Source organism: Haliotis rubra, unplaced genomic scaffold (assembly GCF_003918875.1).
Source record: "Haliotis rubra isolate DU_JTF1 unplaced genomic scaffold, ASM391887v1 Scf409, whole genome shotgun sequence".
NCBI classification, from domain to species: domain Eukaryota; kingdom Metazoa; phylum Mollusca; class Gastropoda; order Lepetellida; family Haliotidae; genus Haliotis; species Haliotis rubra.
In genome coordinates this window covers 784,825-801,482 of record NW_025767090.1, presented here as the reverse complement: position 1 = coordinate 801,482, position 16,658 = coordinate 784,825, and the positions used below count along the sequence as shown (strand labels likewise).

At 43.0% G+C, this 16,658-nt stretch overlaps 1 protein-coding gene across 1 annotated transcript in view; it reads left to right on the top strand.

Annotated features, from left to right (window-relative positions):
* Nucleotides 1–2: 2 nt before the first annotated feature.
* The window catches only part of LOC124287928, a 54,409-nt gene continuing 37,753 nt past the window's right edge, over nucleotides 3–16,658 (top strand). Inside the window, 13 exon segments of the mRNA XM_046724418.1 lie at nucleotides 3–221; nucleotides 963–1,080; nucleotides 2,035–2,181; nucleotides 3,074–3,226; nucleotides 4,850–5,204; nucleotides 5,501–5,926; nucleotides 6,508–6,648; nucleotides 8,227–8,294; nucleotides 9,265–9,409; nucleotides 12,241–12,269; nucleotides 12,929–13,093; nucleotides 14,985–15,211; nucleotides 15,621–15,656. Coding sequence (XP_046580374.1) covers nucleotides 979–1,080; nucleotides 2,035–2,181; nucleotides 3,074–3,226; nucleotides 4,850–5,204; nucleotides 5,501–5,926; nucleotides 6,508–6,648; nucleotides 8,227–8,294; nucleotides 9,265–9,409; nucleotides 12,241–12,269; nucleotides 12,929–13,093; nucleotides 14,985–15,211; nucleotides 15,621–15,656 — 1,994 coding nt within the window. The 5' untranslated portion in view covers nucleotides 3–221; nucleotides 963–978.

The window sequence follows — 16,658 nt, the reverse complement described above, 5'->3', positions numbered from 1 at the left end:
TTCACAAACAATTTAAATCAAAGCTAGTTTATTTTTCTTTGCCGTAACTGTATGAATTGGCCTTAGCAACCGGATGGTTGAGGTTTGTGTACGTCGCCATCTTAACATGGCCGACACAAGTACCTGCTGAAGCTGGTCCTGTAGACTGACACGAGCAGGTCAGAGTGCTGCCAATAACGAAACACCAAACCTCTTTTCGATGGCACACATTTACATACAAAGTAAGAAAAATGACACCAGATAACAGTTATCTATACTTGTATAGAATAATTTCGAGGGTATTGTTAGACCAAGTATCTCCTGTATCGATCTGTTGGTGTTGGTCCTTTAACTTGGAGATATCGGCCTAATTTTAGTTTTGCATTTGGATTGAACTTACTTGAGACAGTATATAGACACGCCTTTTCACTACAGATCTGATCGCAATCGTCACTCAGCACAACGGACTGAAATGGGTTGATCATGTTCCGTCTAATATTTGGCTTTTGTGATAGTTGGTAAATTGGATATCATTACGGCATGTCAATTTGCAAATTGTGTGCTTAAGCACTTCACAGAAAACGTCATATTGTGATGTTGCTAACAGCAATGGTAAAAGCATTGGTCAGTTATTTGTTGAAGACGAACGTCAATGACTATTTTCCAGGGGTTACCAACAGATGTGTACACTTGCATTCATTGCCTCTATTTGTTTTAGCAGTAGCCACCCAGTTATCTGTTCTAAAGTACCATAATGCTCTCTGCAGAGTTACTTTCCAATGGGTGCCAAAATCTAGTTATTATGAGTCATGTCCTGGATAACATCTGACTATGATTTTTGTTTTGGCCTGGTCTAAATTATTTACAGGTTGCCACGATGCATTTGGACTATTGCTGATTGTGGCTGAGACAACAACAAACATTAGCAAAGCAGGTCAAAGGTTTATTCATAGCCTTTATATCATATGAATAATTTGTTGCAGGTGTACAATAGTAAAGATGGCCTGGTTGGCGAAGCGTCCTGAGACACCCCAAAGTGGGGTGCTGCTACAGACGGAATATAACATTCAGCATCGGTCTGATCTCCTCCTAGAGGAACATGTACGGTAGTTTTCTACTCTACATAGCTCTACTCACATCTCTCTTTATCGTGACAGATGTGCTGGTTTGAAACCGTCCTCGATAATCTCCAGGGTATACGTTACGATCACTCTCCACTAAACCCAGGATGCATCCACGGCTTGGCCCCATAATTATATTACCTCCCTTGGCCGGCTTTTTATTCAATCAGGTGTCTACTGCTGGGAAGTTGAGCGAACCAATCACAACTCACTTTCGCTTCTTAAATTATCTAACCATTTAAACTTGGCAACACAATTGTTGCAGAGGTACTCTGAAAGAGGTAGAAGGAGTTCTTTTTTAAAGTTTCAGATCTGTCAATTTGTCTGTATTGTTTCCCCAAAAATCTGAGTGGCTCTGCGAACAAACCTTCATACCTGTGACAGCTATCTTTGTTGACATTTGCAAGCTCGGATGTAACAGCGGCTTAGCTGATTGGCTACTGTGAGAATGCGGAGTCAGCAAAGGGATGTAATATAATTATGAGGCCAAGCCTTGGATGCATCCAGGGTATAGCGGAGAGTGATCGTACATATATCCTGGAGATTATCGAGGATAGTTTGAAACAAGATGAGAGAATCTATCCTATAGCAGATCTGTCTGAATATGAGTCAATAAGCTTTTCACTTTTGAATGAAGTGCAGATTAGAATTTCATCGAATGTTGCAAAAGTAAAATGAAAAAGCAGATGAATATTTGATTAATTCCCTACTACAATTAAAAAGGAGATGGTTGTGCAAATGTTTCTGATTCGTTTTTTCGAAACATAATGAATAAATAATCTTCATACAAATTTATCTTCAATTGCCAAAAAAATCTACCATTTTCACTTCCAAATGATATTGATGATGAAGTGATTCTTGTGCTCCAGGTTGTCATCAGATTGATAAAACTTGTGTTGGTTAAAAATGAATTGATCATTCTATGTATTGTCAGATCTTCAATGTGAGGGCCACACAGGAGGATCTGAGGAGAGCTCTTGTGGATCTGGAAAATGCCAAGTCCTCAGATGATCTTGAGGTGCAAAGAAAAGTTGTCCTTGAGCTTCGTGAGAAGTCGGAACAGCTTATTGTGGTATTACAGGTCGGCATGTGCTTATTTCCATTTCTTAGGCCGAGGCACTGTGAACTGTAGCTTGACAAAGTTGCATTTTCATCTGTCTGAGGTGAAGTGAGCCAATTTCAGAGAAGTAGAACAGTTGTGTAGTTTGATTGACAAAAGTCAGTGATGCACAACTCAATGTTAGTTGAGACCTTACTTTCCCTATCTATAGATGTAGAGCCAGGATGTCCACACTGAAATGATAAATTAAGAAGGAAGTGGATTGTGGTAAAGTGTCCAAACTATATTTCAAAACTATATTCAGTAGGAATGAAGAGGCAAACAATGTATATTATTTTTCCTTATCCTGACTCATGCTTATTGCTTATCTCCTCCTTTCGATGGTTCAGTGGAAACTTGAATCCTCTTCAATTCCCTGAAGTGATCGTGTACAATCACTCACCCAGAGTAGCCTCCCTTTTCCCACCAAAACGGTCCCACGTGACCTGAGTCTAGCTGTCATCACTCTCTCCTTCATCGACCTAGCTGATGGTCGGGCGGTCTTATGGCTTGGGTCATGTGGCTTCGCTATGGCGGGAAACGGGCACAACTCAAGGGTTAGTGATTGTACGTTCGCTTCAGGGAACTGAAAGATATTCAAGTTTCCACTTAACCGTCGAATGGAGAAGGGAGATAAGCATTATAGCATGAGTCAGGTTAAGTATAAAATATATATTTGAATTGTCGAAGTGTCAAATATTCATGTTACATCAAAACTACCTAAAATATATGGTAACTTAACATGCATCATTTAACATGCGTACATTGATTATGAAACAAACCTGTCTCCTCCATATGGAGCTGGAAGGTTATGCACTACTGGCACTGTAACTGTGAAGATCCGAATAGGAATTGAAGGAAAATTTTCATACAGGTGATGCAGAAACTAAACCAGGAAGTGGCCTATGCTCGTGCCGACCTCGATGACGCCCTCTACAATGGCCAAGGTGACATCAACGCTGCCAGGAAGCGGGTCATCTGGCTGGAGGACAAGATGGGAGAGCTGTGTGGCAAACAGAGGCTCAAGGTGAGGTTGTCATAACACAAGCCCTTCACAGTACTGTGTGTCCTCCTTGAGTCACTGTATGCCATCACTGAATGTCCTCACTGTATGGCCTTATGTCCTTCTTGAGTGGCTGTCTTTAATCATTGAATGTCCTCACTGTATGGCCTTATGTCCTCCTTGAGTGGCTGTCTTTAATCAGTGGTATGGCCTTATGTCCTCCTTTAATCACTTAATCATGAATCCTCACTGTATGGCCTTATGTCCTTCTTGAGTGGCTGTCTTTAATCACTGAATGTTCTCACTGTATGGCCTTATGTCCTCCTTGAGTGGCCGTCTTTAATCACTGAATGTTCTCACTGTATGGCCTTATGTCCTCCTTGAGTGGCTGTCTTTAATCACTGAATGTTCTCACTGTATGGCCTTATGTCCTCCTTGAGTGGCTGTCTTTAATCACTGAATGTTCTCACTGTATGGCCTTATGTCCTCCTTGAGTGGCTGTCTTTAATCACTGAATGTTCTCACTGTATGGCCTTATGTCCTCCTTGAGTGGCTGTCTTTAATCACTGAATGTTCTCACTGTATGGCCTTATGTCCTTCTTGAGTGGTTATCTTTAATCACTGAATGTTCTCACTGTATGGCCTTATGTCCTCCTTGAGTGGTTATCTTTAATCACTGAATGTTCTCACTGTATGGCCTTATGTCCTCCTTGAGTGGCCGTCTTTAATCACTGAATATCCTCACTGTATGGCCTTATGTCCTCCTTGAGTGGCTGTCTTTAATCACTGAATGTCCTCACTGTATGGCCTTATGTCCTCCTTGAGTGGTTATCTTTAATCACTGAATGTCCTCACTGTATGGCCTTATGTCCTCCTTGAGTGGCTGTCTTTAATCACTGAATGTCCTCACTGTATGGCCTTATGTCCTCCTGGCCTTATGTCCTTCTTGAGTGAATGTCCTCACTGTATGGTTATCTTTAATCACTGAATGTCCTCACTGTATGGCCTTATGTCCTCCTTGAGTGGTTATCACTGAATGTCCTCACTTAATCACTGAACTGTGGCCTTATCCTCACTGAATGGCCTCACTGTATGGCCTTATGTCCTCCTTGAGTGGCCGTCTTTAATCACTGAATGTTCTCACTGTATGGCCTTATGTCCTCCTTGAGTGGCCGTCTTTAATCACTGAATGTCCTCACTGTATGGCCTTATGTCCTCCTTGAGTGGCTGTCTTTAATCACTGAATGTCCTCACTGTATGGCCTTATGTCCTCCTTGAGTGGCTGTCTTTAATCACTGAATGTTCTCACTGTATGGCCTTATGTCCTTCTTGAGTGGTTATCTTTAATCACTGAATGTTCTCACTGTATGGCCTTATGTCCTCCTTGAGTGGCTGTCTTTAATCACTGAATATCCTCACTGTATGGCCTTATGGCTAGTTCAGTCCTCATCTTAGCCTTTGTGAACAAAATAATTGAAAAAATTGTAAACTCTCTGTATGTCTTCAGTCTATGTCCTCTCTTGATGTCCTTAACATTCGTCACTCACTGCTTGTTTCTTACTGTCTTACTGTATGTTTTGTATTCCCTCATTGTTTGTGTTTTGTGAATTTCTGTATTTCATTACTACATGCCCTCTCTGTGCTCAGAGTCAGCCCCTTCTAGCCTTGTCAGTGCTGTGCCCACCAAGTGAATCAGGTGATCGGGACAGTGATGACTCTGAGAGACCACAGTTGAGTGATGCTAGCTCTGTCCAGATCGACGGCAGTCTGCGCCATCATGACATCACTATCAGACCCTTCAGAACGCGGTATGGGGAGAGTGCCTCATCAGGAGCAGGATCGTTGATGGCTGCTCTGAAGCGGGCAAAAGCGCTGCGAGAGATGGAAAGGCGGAATAGGGAGATTGAAGAGGAGGCCACGCCCGAGCCTCTCTATAAGCATAAACCAATCGTATTTGCTGACAGTGAGGAGTCATCAGCAGAGGAGTCATCTGATGAGGAGGTATGTAGGCTGTGTATATCTCCTCTGTTTACATTGGCACCAGGTACTGTAGTAACAGTTGTATTAGACATTGTGTGGACATACAACGGGGACTGTTCCTTCTAACCTGAGCATTAGTCATACGGAGCTACTGTACACATGTGCTACTCCCACACAGTTTATCTACTCTCATGCACTCTTAGGATTATCCCTAAAACAACAGAGACATGTAAACAATATCAAAATGACATCTGTATGTGTATATAATCCTGTGAGATATTTGATCACTTTTCTTGCTTTTTGTGTCACTTTTTCATCAGAGCAAAGACGAGGCATCCCAGGCTGAAACCGGTCGGGGAGCTTCCAACAGCCAGGTTAATGATCAGCACTCCGACAAGGGGGAGGAATCCAACAGCCAGGTTAATGATCAGGACTCCGACAAGGGGGAGGAATCCAACAGCCAGGTCAGTGATCAGGACTCCGACAAGGGGGTGGAATCCAACAGCCAGGTTAATGATCAGGACTCCGACAAGGGGGAGGACTCCAACAGCCAGGTCAGTGATCAGGACTCCGACAAGGGGGTGGAATCCAACAGCCAGGTCAGTGACCAGCTTACTGCTTCATCACCAACTGAGGATCCTCCAAAAGTGGAACAGATGCCAACCTTTCTCACTGAGCTGTCCACTCCTAAAAGCAAGGTGACCATCTCAACACTGAATGATGGAGGCAAGAAACCCATGCCAGGTACTCAAAGTAGAAGATAGATAAGTCAAACATTGTTTGCTTCCTGTAAATGGTCTGTATGGAATACAAGGCCCTGCTTGACTGACATTTTGAAATTGATCTCTTCATATTGAACTACGAAGTCTTCATATGGCATCTTTGTCAGTGATGCAATTATGCTATGTCACATGACGTTAGGTCTCATGTCATGTTGTGATGCCTGTCTTTGGGCCACATGTCATGTTGTGATGCCTGTCTTTGGGTCACATGTCATGTTGTGATGCCTGTCTTTGGGTCACATGTCGTGTTTAGATGCCTGTCTTTGGGCCACATGTCATGTCATGATGCCTGTCTTTGGGTCACATGTCAAGTCGTGATGCCTGTCTTTAGGGCCACATGTCATGTCATGATGCCTGTCTTTAGGTCACATGTCGTGATGCCTGTCTTTAGGTCACATGTCATGTCGTGATGCCTGCCTTTGGGTCACATGTCGTGTTGGTGACCTAAAGACAGGCATCATGACATGACATGTAGCCCAAAGACAGGTATCACAACATGACATGTGACCCAAAGACATGTCATGTCGTGATGCCTCTTTTTAGGTGAGGATGCAGCTCAAGACTACTGGAACTCGGAACATCATAGGTTTGAACTGAGTGAGTTTGCAGAAGTGATGCGGGATTTGGACCCGCTCTCCTACCACAACGTGGGTCTGGCTGTACCAGGAACATTCATTAGAAAAGGTCAGGGTTCACATATTGTTTATCAGTAATTAGTTTCTTGGACTCACGTACTCGAGGGGTCAGACTCGACTCAGTCCCGGGTACACAAAATTCACAACTTTCAAGCATCACACAATTTGATGATTGTTCCATCAATATTGAAGTTGATAATTTAGTAATACACATATATGTCGTTAAACAATTACAGTTTGAAGCATGAAATGTATTCTGATCATGCAAATGAACACTTATTTCATTCCGACTTGATATCGTCATGTGACTTACATTTTCTATTGCTATCATAATGTAAAATCAAAGACATACTAAAAAACATACTCCTGATTGTGCATAATCAAAATGACTGAGTTAGTTTCATGGGAATTTCATGTCTTACTAATTTACTTACTAGCATGACAGGACTTTTAGGACTGTAAGGGTTCATGGGTTCAGGTTGCTGTGCATTATGAGTATCACATGATGCAGATATAATCAGCCATTGGTTTTTAGTGAATACCTACAGTCAGCGCAATTCACTGAATGCAAGACGGTTAAAAGGAAGATTTTTTATTGATATTGATGTACAATTCAAGACCGACGCTAGAGAAAGCTCTCTGAGATAGTACATGTGTATCGGGTATGCAAAGATGTTCTTGAGCCAATATTGCAATTCGTGGAAATAAGTCAGCATTTAAAATTGGGTGTTCCTTAAGTTCTTTTGAGTAGTGTGTGAGTCCAGAGGAGGTTTGTTGAGTAGTGAGCAATATTCCAGCAATATCACAGCAATGTTCCAGCAATATTCCAGCAATATCACGGCAGGAGACACCAGAAATGGGCTTCACACATTGTACACATGTGGGGAATCGAACCCGGGTGTTCAGCGTGACGAGCGAACACTTTAACCACTAAGTTACCCTTCCGCCTCTTATTCCTGCCACCAGCCAAGGGTTAACGATTTTAGTGTTGACGACCCAGACAGATTGTTAGGGGCATACAGATAATGAGATATTCATGATTCTCACTCTGGCATCCTTGTGAAGGTCGTCATCGTCATTCACATCTGATATTAAACATCCAAATTATGTTTACGTGACAAATGCTTTTTCATCGTTCTTTTCACTATCCAGATCAAAATACACCCATACATTTGATTTTTTGTCTTTCTCCATGTCTATCAATTGTCAACAAGATAATTACCTAATCATTTTAAGAAGTCAAGTCTCAAATGATGAATAATATCAGACGTTAACGGCCGCTCATGCTTAGCACATGGCAGACAGACAGTCTGACAACGTAACCTAATTAGAGTTATCTCCCCTTATCGAGTCCTCGAGTCCTAGAGAATGGACTCGAGTCTAGCTAAACCCGACTCGTGCTTGAGTACTCTGGTACCCGTGGAAGCCCTATCAGTAATATCAAATTTCTAAAACTGTCGGAAAATAACAAACATTTTGTTGGTAATATTGCAATATGAGACAAAAAAAGGAATTAAAGATGTGTTCATGATTTTTTCCTTTTTTCTGTTTTATCAAAGTTTTAGCGAAAAAAGAAGACACCTTGTAAGGATATAAATATGTTGCTGATGTGAATTTCTTTTGACAGAGGACTCTGAATTTGAGGAGTTGCCATGGCGACCACATCGGAAGGGCAGTGATATCAAGGACGTCCATGTAAGATCATTCATGAGAGTTGCAGGCAGCAGCTAGCACAAACTCTGTTAACTGCAGATGTGTCATCCTAGATGAGCAGAAGTAATGGCATTTGTAATAGTATACAGCTTTGTTATCCCCCGCTGTGCGTTTAGCGCTAAGCGGGGGATATAGTATTAGGCTCCGTCCGTCCGTCCGTGCACGTACGTACGAATTGGAATATCTTAAGAACCGTTCGCTAGATTCTTTTCATAATTGGTACCTAGGTTCATCACAGTATAAGAAAGGTTCAAGTAAGGTTTGGTGACCTTGACCTTAATTTCAAGGTCACAAGGGGACTTTAACGTTTTACCTGCATGTTAAGCTATCTCAAGAACCCTTCACTGGATTTTTTTCATATTCAATACAAAGCTTTATGTAGCGAAGGCGCAGGGCCCAGTTGATTTTGGTGACCTTCACATAATTTTCAAGGTCATGGCGACACTTTGATGATTTCAGCATGTAAACCTGCATGTTAAGCAATCTCAAGAACCGTTCACTGGATTTTCTTCATATTCAATACAAAGCTTTATGTAGGGAAGGCGCAGGGCCCAGTCGATTTTGGTGCAGGTTAACCTGAATTGTCAGCAAGATATTTCAAAAACAGTTCACTGGATCTTCTTCAAAGACTTTCAAGACTTCCCTTAAATGTTTTTCAAAAAGCAATTTCTTTAGTACTATTTTTGAATATTTCATACACTATGACATTCATGTCAAAGTCAGTCTTGAAAATATGTGTGTGTTTGAACACCTAAAGAGCAAGACATCAAGAGAGGTTGACTGGTCATGTTTTGGTTGACATTTAACTTAAACTTTGATTACTTTGATTTGATAATTTGTGGCGGGGGATTATGTCACCTTAGTGACAATGCTTGTTTAGTTTCCATGATTCCTTATAAATGATGAGAAAGACCATTCATCACTACAGTTAAAGAAATGATTTTATCTGCAGCGTGTTGCCTTGGACAAACTAGCAACACGGATCCATGGGATGCAGGACAAGTTGTTCAGTGCTGCCATGTTGTCAGTCAACCCCACCCGCAGAAAGACCAACGTGCCTCGGGAGGTCAGCTTCCTCCAGAGTCTGGACAGTCAACGTAGGTAACCAGTGTCAGCCCATGTCTGAGATAGTGACATAAGTTGATTCATGTCTGAGATAGTGACACCTGTTGATTCATGTCTGAGATAGTGACATAAGTTGAATCATGTCTGAGATAGTGACATAAGTTGATTCATGTCTGAGATAGTGACATAAGTTGATTCATGTCTGAGATAGTGACATAAGTTGAATCCTGTCTGAGATAGTGACATAAGTTGATTCATGTCTGAGATAGTGACATAAGTTGATTCATGTCTGAGATAGTGACATAAGTTGATTCATGTCTGAGATAGTGACATAAGTTGATTCATGTCTGAGATAGTGACATAAGTTGATTCATGTCTGAGATAGTGACACCTGTTGAATCATGTCTGAGATAGTGACACCTGTTGAATCATGTCTGAGATAGTGACACCTGTTGATTCATGTCTGAGATAGTGACATAAAGTTGATTCATGTCTGAGATAGTGACACCTGTTGAATCATGTCTGAGATAGTGACACCTGTTGAATCATGTCTGAGATAGTGACATAAAGTTGATTCATGTCTGAGATAGTGACATAAAGTTGATTCATGTCTGAGATAGTGACATAAGTTGATTCATGACTGAGATAGTGACACCTGTTGAATCATGTCTGAGATAGTGACATAAAGTTGATTCATGTCTGAGATAGTGACATAAAGTTGATTCATGTCTGAGATAGTGACATAAGTTGATTCATGTCTGAGATAGTGACATGAGTTGATTCATGTCTGAGATAGTGACACCTGTTGAATCATGTCTGAGATAGTGACATAAAGTTGATTCATGTCTGAAATAATGACATAAGTTGATTCATGTCTGAGATAGTGACATAAGTTGATTCATGTCTGAGATAGTGACACCTGTTGAATCGTGTCTGAGATAGTGACATAAAGTTGATTCATGTCTGAGATAGTGACATAAAGTTGATTCATGTCTGAGATAGTGACACCTGTTGAATCATGTCTGAGATAGTGACATGACAAAGTTGATTCATGTCTGAGATAGTGACATAAAGTTGATTCATGTCTGAGATAGTGACATAAAGTTGATTCATGTCTGAGATAGTGACACCTGTTGAATCATGTCTGAGATAGTGACATAAGTTGATTCATGTCTGAGATAGTGACACCTGTTGAATCATGTCTGAGATAGTGACACCTGTTGAATCATGTCTGAGATAGTGACATAAAGTTGATTCATGTCTGAGATAGTGACACCTGTTGAATCATGTCTGAGATAGTGACACCTGTTGAATCATGTCTGAGATAGTGACATAAAGTTGATTCATGTCTGAGATAGTGACATAAAGTTGATTCATGTCTGAGATAGTGACATAAGTTGAATCATGTCTGAGATAGTGACACCTGTTGAATCATGTCTGAGATAGTGACACCTGTTGAATCATGTCTGAGATAGTGACATAAAGTTGATTCATGTCTGAGATAGCGACATAAAGTTGATTCATGTCTGAGATAGTGACATAAGTTGATTCATGTCTGAGATAGTGACATAAGTTGATTCATGTCTGAGATAGTGACATAAGTTGATTCATGTCTGAGATAGTGACACCTGTTGAATCATGTCTGAGATAGTGACATAAGTTGATTCATGTCTGAGATAGTGACACCTGTTGAATCATGTCTGAGATAGTGACATAAGTTGATTCATGTCTGAGATAGTGACACCTGTTGAATCATGTCTGAGATAGTGACATAAGTTGATTCATGTCTGAGATAGTGACACCTGTTGAATCATGTCTGAGAGATAGTGAGATAGTAAACGCACCTGTTGAATCATGTCTGAGATAGTGACACCTGTTGATTCATGTCTGAGATAGTGACATAAGTTGAATCATGTCTGAGATAGTGACACCTGTTGATTCATGTCTGAGATAGTGACATAAGTTGATTCATGTCTGAGATAGTGACACCTGTTGAATCATGTCTGAGATAGTGACATAAGTTGAATCATGTCTGAGATAGTGACACCTGTTGAATCTTGTCTAAGATAGTGACATAAGTTGATTCATGTCTGAGATAGTGACACCTGTTGAATCATGTCTGAGAAAGTGACATAAGTTGAATCATGTCTGAGATAGTGACACCTGTTGATTCATGTCTGAGATAGTGACACCTGTTGAATCATGTCTGAGATAGTGACATAAGTTGATTCATGACTGAGATAGTGACACCTGTTGATTCATGTCTGAGATAGTGACATAAGTTGAATCATGTCTGAGATAGTGACACCTGTTGAATCATGTCTGAGATAGTGACACCTGTTGAATCATGTCTGAGATAGTGACATAAGTTGATTCATGACTGAGATAGTGACACCTGTTGATTCATGACTGAGATAGTGACACCTGTTGATTCATGTCTGAAATAGTGACATAAAGTTGATTCATGTCTGAGATAGTGACATAAAGTTGATTCATGTCTGAGATAGTGACACCTGTTGAATCATGTCTGAGATATTGACACCTGTTGAATCATGTCTGAGATATTGACACCAATATAGATATGGCCCCTTTGCTTTTCCTGACAGACAGGAAGTTGCCCAAACTAGTGATGTTGGCAATAGCACTGTTCACGGACAGTATACAAAGCAAAGGAATACTTACCTGATGTTGGTATAATGCTCCAGTTCAACTCTTACTCAAAGAGCATCTTTGTTCAGTAGACTCTTCCATCTGAAGATACTCTATGTTGTCTCCAGATTTGTTCACATTTTCTGTCTGAAAGACAGTTCCATCTAATGTCAGGAACATGAGAGAGGTTGAATGAGCTGTTTTGTGTTTCCAGAGTCAAACAAGGGTGCTGCTCCCAACAAGGTAGGTCAAACTACATGGCAATGTCTTGTTAACTACAAGATACATGCCATATGTTGTCTACAGGATACATGCCATATGTTGTCTACAGGATACATGCCATATGTTATCTACAGGATACATGCCATATGTTGTCTACAAGATACATGCCATATGTTGTGTACAAGATACATGCCATATGTTGTCTACAAGATACATGCCATATGTTGTGTACAAGATACATGCCATATGTTGTCTACAAGATACATGCCATATGTTGTCTACAAGATACATGCCATATGTTGTCTACAAGATACATGCCATATGTTGTCTACAAGATACATGCCATATGTTGTCTACAAGATACATGCCATATGTTGTCTACAAGATACATGCCATATGTTGTCTACAAGATACATGCCATATGTTGTCTACAAGATACATGCCATATGTTGTCTACAAGATACATGCCATATGTTGTCTACAAGATACATGCCATATGTTGTCTACAAGATGGTTCTCACAGTCTGTGACGTGGTGATGTGACTATACACCACTGGTGAAGAATATGCTCATGTTGGATGCACTGGTTTGCCTGGACAACATGTTAGTATTTACAGGCTGCAATACTTGATGGAAAAGTTAACATACAGGGTAGTTAGCATACACTTGATATCCACCAGGCTTCCTGGGACGTCCCAGCTGCTGAATCCCCAAGGCCACAGACCATCGACACCGTCATCCTACCGAGAATAGAGGAGAAGCGTCTTGGGACATCACTGTCTGGTCGTCTGGTGTACTACCCCAAGCCCATCCCACCTCCAGAAGTGCTGCCCATTACACGAACTGTGAGTCTCACCCTGCAGTCACTGGATCCCAGTCATAACAACACTTGCTTAGTTGTATTCATAGAGCAAATCTAGGCAGGCTTGGCACAAAAACGATGTGTGTCATAACAGATCACCATTGTGTTTAAGTTATCAGTAATTGTCAATGTGTTATACAGTAAGTGAAGCCCACCTCCCACGGGTACAGTAAGTGAAGTCCACCTCACCCGGGTACAGTAAGTGAAGTCCGCCTCACCCGGGTACAGTAAGTGAAGTCCACCTCACCCGGGTACAGTAAGTGAAGTCCACCTCCCACGGGTACAGTAAGTGAAGCCCACCTCCCACGGGTACAGTAAGTGAAGTCCACCTCCCACGGGTACAGTAAGTGAAGCCCACCTCACATGGGTACAGTAAGTGAAGCCCACCTCCCACGGGTACAGTAAGTGAAGCCCACCTCACACGGGTACAGTAAGTGAAGTCCACCTCCCACGGGTACAGTACGTGAAGTCCCACCTCCCACGGGTACAGTAGGTGAAGCCCACCTCACATGGGTACAGTAAGTGAAGCCCACCTCACATGGGTACAGTAAGTGAAGCCCACCTCACACGGGTACAGTAAGTAAAGTCCACCTCACACGGGTACAGTAAGTGAAGCCCACCTCACACGGGTACAGTAGGTGAAGGGTACAGTAGGTGAAGCCCATCCCACAGGGTACAGTACGGGTACAGTAAGTGAAGTCCACCTCCCACGGGTACAGTAAGTGAAGCCCACCTCCCACGGGTACAGTAAGTGAAGTCCACCTCACACGGGTACAGTAAGTGAAGTCCACCTCACACGGGTACAGTAAGTGAAGCCCACCTCACATGGGTACAGTAAGTGAAGCCCACCTCACACGGGTACAGTAAGTGAAGCCCACCTCCACACACAGTAAGTGAAGCCCACCTCACACCTCCCAGGGGCTGCAGGGGTACAGTAAGTGAAGCCCACCTCACAAGGGTACAGTAAGGTGAAGTCCACCTCACACGGTACAGTAAGTGAAGCCCACCTCCACGGGTACAGTAAGTGAAGCCCACCTCCCACGGGTACAGTAAGTGAAGTCCACCTCACACGGGTACAGTAAGTGAAGCCCACCTCACATGGGTACAGTAAGTGAAGCCCACCTCCCACGGGTACAGTAAGTGAAGTCCACCTCCCACGGGTACAGTAAGTGAAGCCCACCTCACACGGGTACAGTGAGTGAAGTCCACCTCACACGGGTACAGTGAGTGAAGTCCACCTCACACGGGTACAGTGAGTGAAGTCCACCTCACACGGGTACAGTGAGTGAAGCCCACCTCCCACGGGTACAGTAAGTGAAGCCCACCTCCCACGGGTACAGTAAGTGAAGCCCACCTCACACGGGTACAGTAAGTGAAGTCCACCTCCACGGTACAGTACAGTGAAGCCCACCTCTCCACGGGTACAGTAAGTGAAGCCCACCTCCCACGGGTACAGTAAGTGAAGCCCACCTCCCACGGGTACAGTAAGTGAAGTCCACCTCCCACGGGTACAGTACGTGAAGCCCACCTCACACGGGTACAGTAGGTGAAGCCCACCTCACATGGGTTCAGTAAGTGAAGCCCACCTCACACGGGTACAGTAAGTGAAACCCACCTCCCACGGGTACAGTAAGTGAAGCCCACCTCCCACGGGTACAGTAAGTGAAGCCCACCTCACACAGGTACAGTAAGTGAAGCCCACCAGTCAATGCTTGTATATTGTGATGGTTGACATAGTTCACACTCATCATGTATTTTTCTCTTTTCCAGGACTTAAGCTGTGAAAGACTGAATACCTCAAAGTATTTCTGAACTAATTTTGCGTCATTCAACCTGTTTCAGTTGAATTTGGAGATCAGTTTTGTTTATTTTAGAACCAGAACAAAGTGTACCCAAAGTTGACTGACCTGTACGTTGACCCTGATGCATGTCAGAAGGATCCAGCCCAGCGGTTGGTTGACCAGCGCAACCTGATGGAGGAGACGAAGCTGGTGCTGTACCGTGAAAAGCCCAAGCCAAAACCCAGTGGCCCCAGTGTACATGAGCGGAGGTTCCGGCGAATGTTGGAGAGAGACAAGACAGCCAGCAGCAAGACCTCAGCGTGAGTTGGAAGAGCATGTGAAACATACTTTACCTTTGATATTTGTTGAGTTGATACTCAATGCCCTACTCAGTATTTTTCCAGCTTGATAGAAGATGATAGTCTGTAAACAATCAAGTTATTGATATTTGATCAGCTCGTCCAGTGTTTTCACCTCTAAGACAAACACAGGATCATCACATGAATACTGTGGCAATGGTATGGACAGTACACTGGTAACTGAAATGGACAATACTGTCACAAATGGTAGAGACAATGTTCTTGCTAGGGACAATACTGTGACATGTGGTATGGCCAGTCACGGTACTGTGACTAGTCGTTTGGACAATGCTGTTGTCACCAATGGTATGGATAATTGGGTATCAAGTGTTATGGAATATACTGCTTACTTGTATCTCCTTGTTTTCAGTCCATTCATATTCCACACAGAAGGGGATCTGTTCAGGTATCACAGACTTTGTAGATCACAGTAGGCAGGTGTAGTGAGATCAGCACAGTAGGCAGGTGTAGTGAGATCAGCACAGTAGGCAGGTGTAGTGAGATCAGCACAGTAGGCAGGTGTAGTGAGATCAGCACAGTAGGCAGGTGTAGCTAGATCAGCACAGTAGGCAGGTGTAGTGAGATCAGCACAGTAGGCAGGTGTAGTGAGATCAGCACAGTAGGCAGGTGTAGTGAGATCAGCACAGTAGGCAGGTGTAGTGAGATCAGCACAGTAGGTAGGTGTAGTGAGATCAGCACAGTAGGTAGGTGTAGTGAGATCAGTACAGTAGGTAGGTGTAGTGAGATCAGTACAGTAGGTAGGTGTAGTAGATGAGATCAGTACAGTAGGCAGTGTAGTGAGATCAGCACAGTAGGCAGGTGTAGTGAGATCAGTACAGTAGGCAGGTGTAGTGAGATCAGCACAGTAGGCAGGTGTAATGAGATCAGTACAGTAGGCAGGTGTAGTGAGATCAGCACAGCACAGCAGGGTGTGTAGTGAGATCAGCACAGTAGGCAGGTGTAGTGAGATCAGCACAGTAGGCAGGTGTAGTGAGATCAGCACAGTAGGCAGGCGAATGAGATCAGTACAGTAGGCAGGTGTAGCTTGAGATCAGTACAGTAGGCAGGTATAGTGAGATCACCACAGTAGGCAGGTGTAGCGAGATCAGCACAGTAGGCAGGTGTAGTGAGATCAGCACAGTAGGTAGGTGTAGTGAGATCAGAACAGTAGGCAGGTGTAGTGAGATCAGCACAGTAGGCAGGTGTAGTGAGATCAGTACAGTAGGCAGGTGTAGTGAGATCAGTACAGTAGGTAGGTGTAGTGAGATCAGCACAGTAGGCAGGTGTAGTGAGATCAGCACAGTAGGCAGGTGTAGTGAGATCAGCACAGTAGGCAGGTGTAGCGAGATCAGTACAGTAGGCAGGTGTAGCGAGATCAGTACAGTAGGCAGGTATAGTGAGATCACCA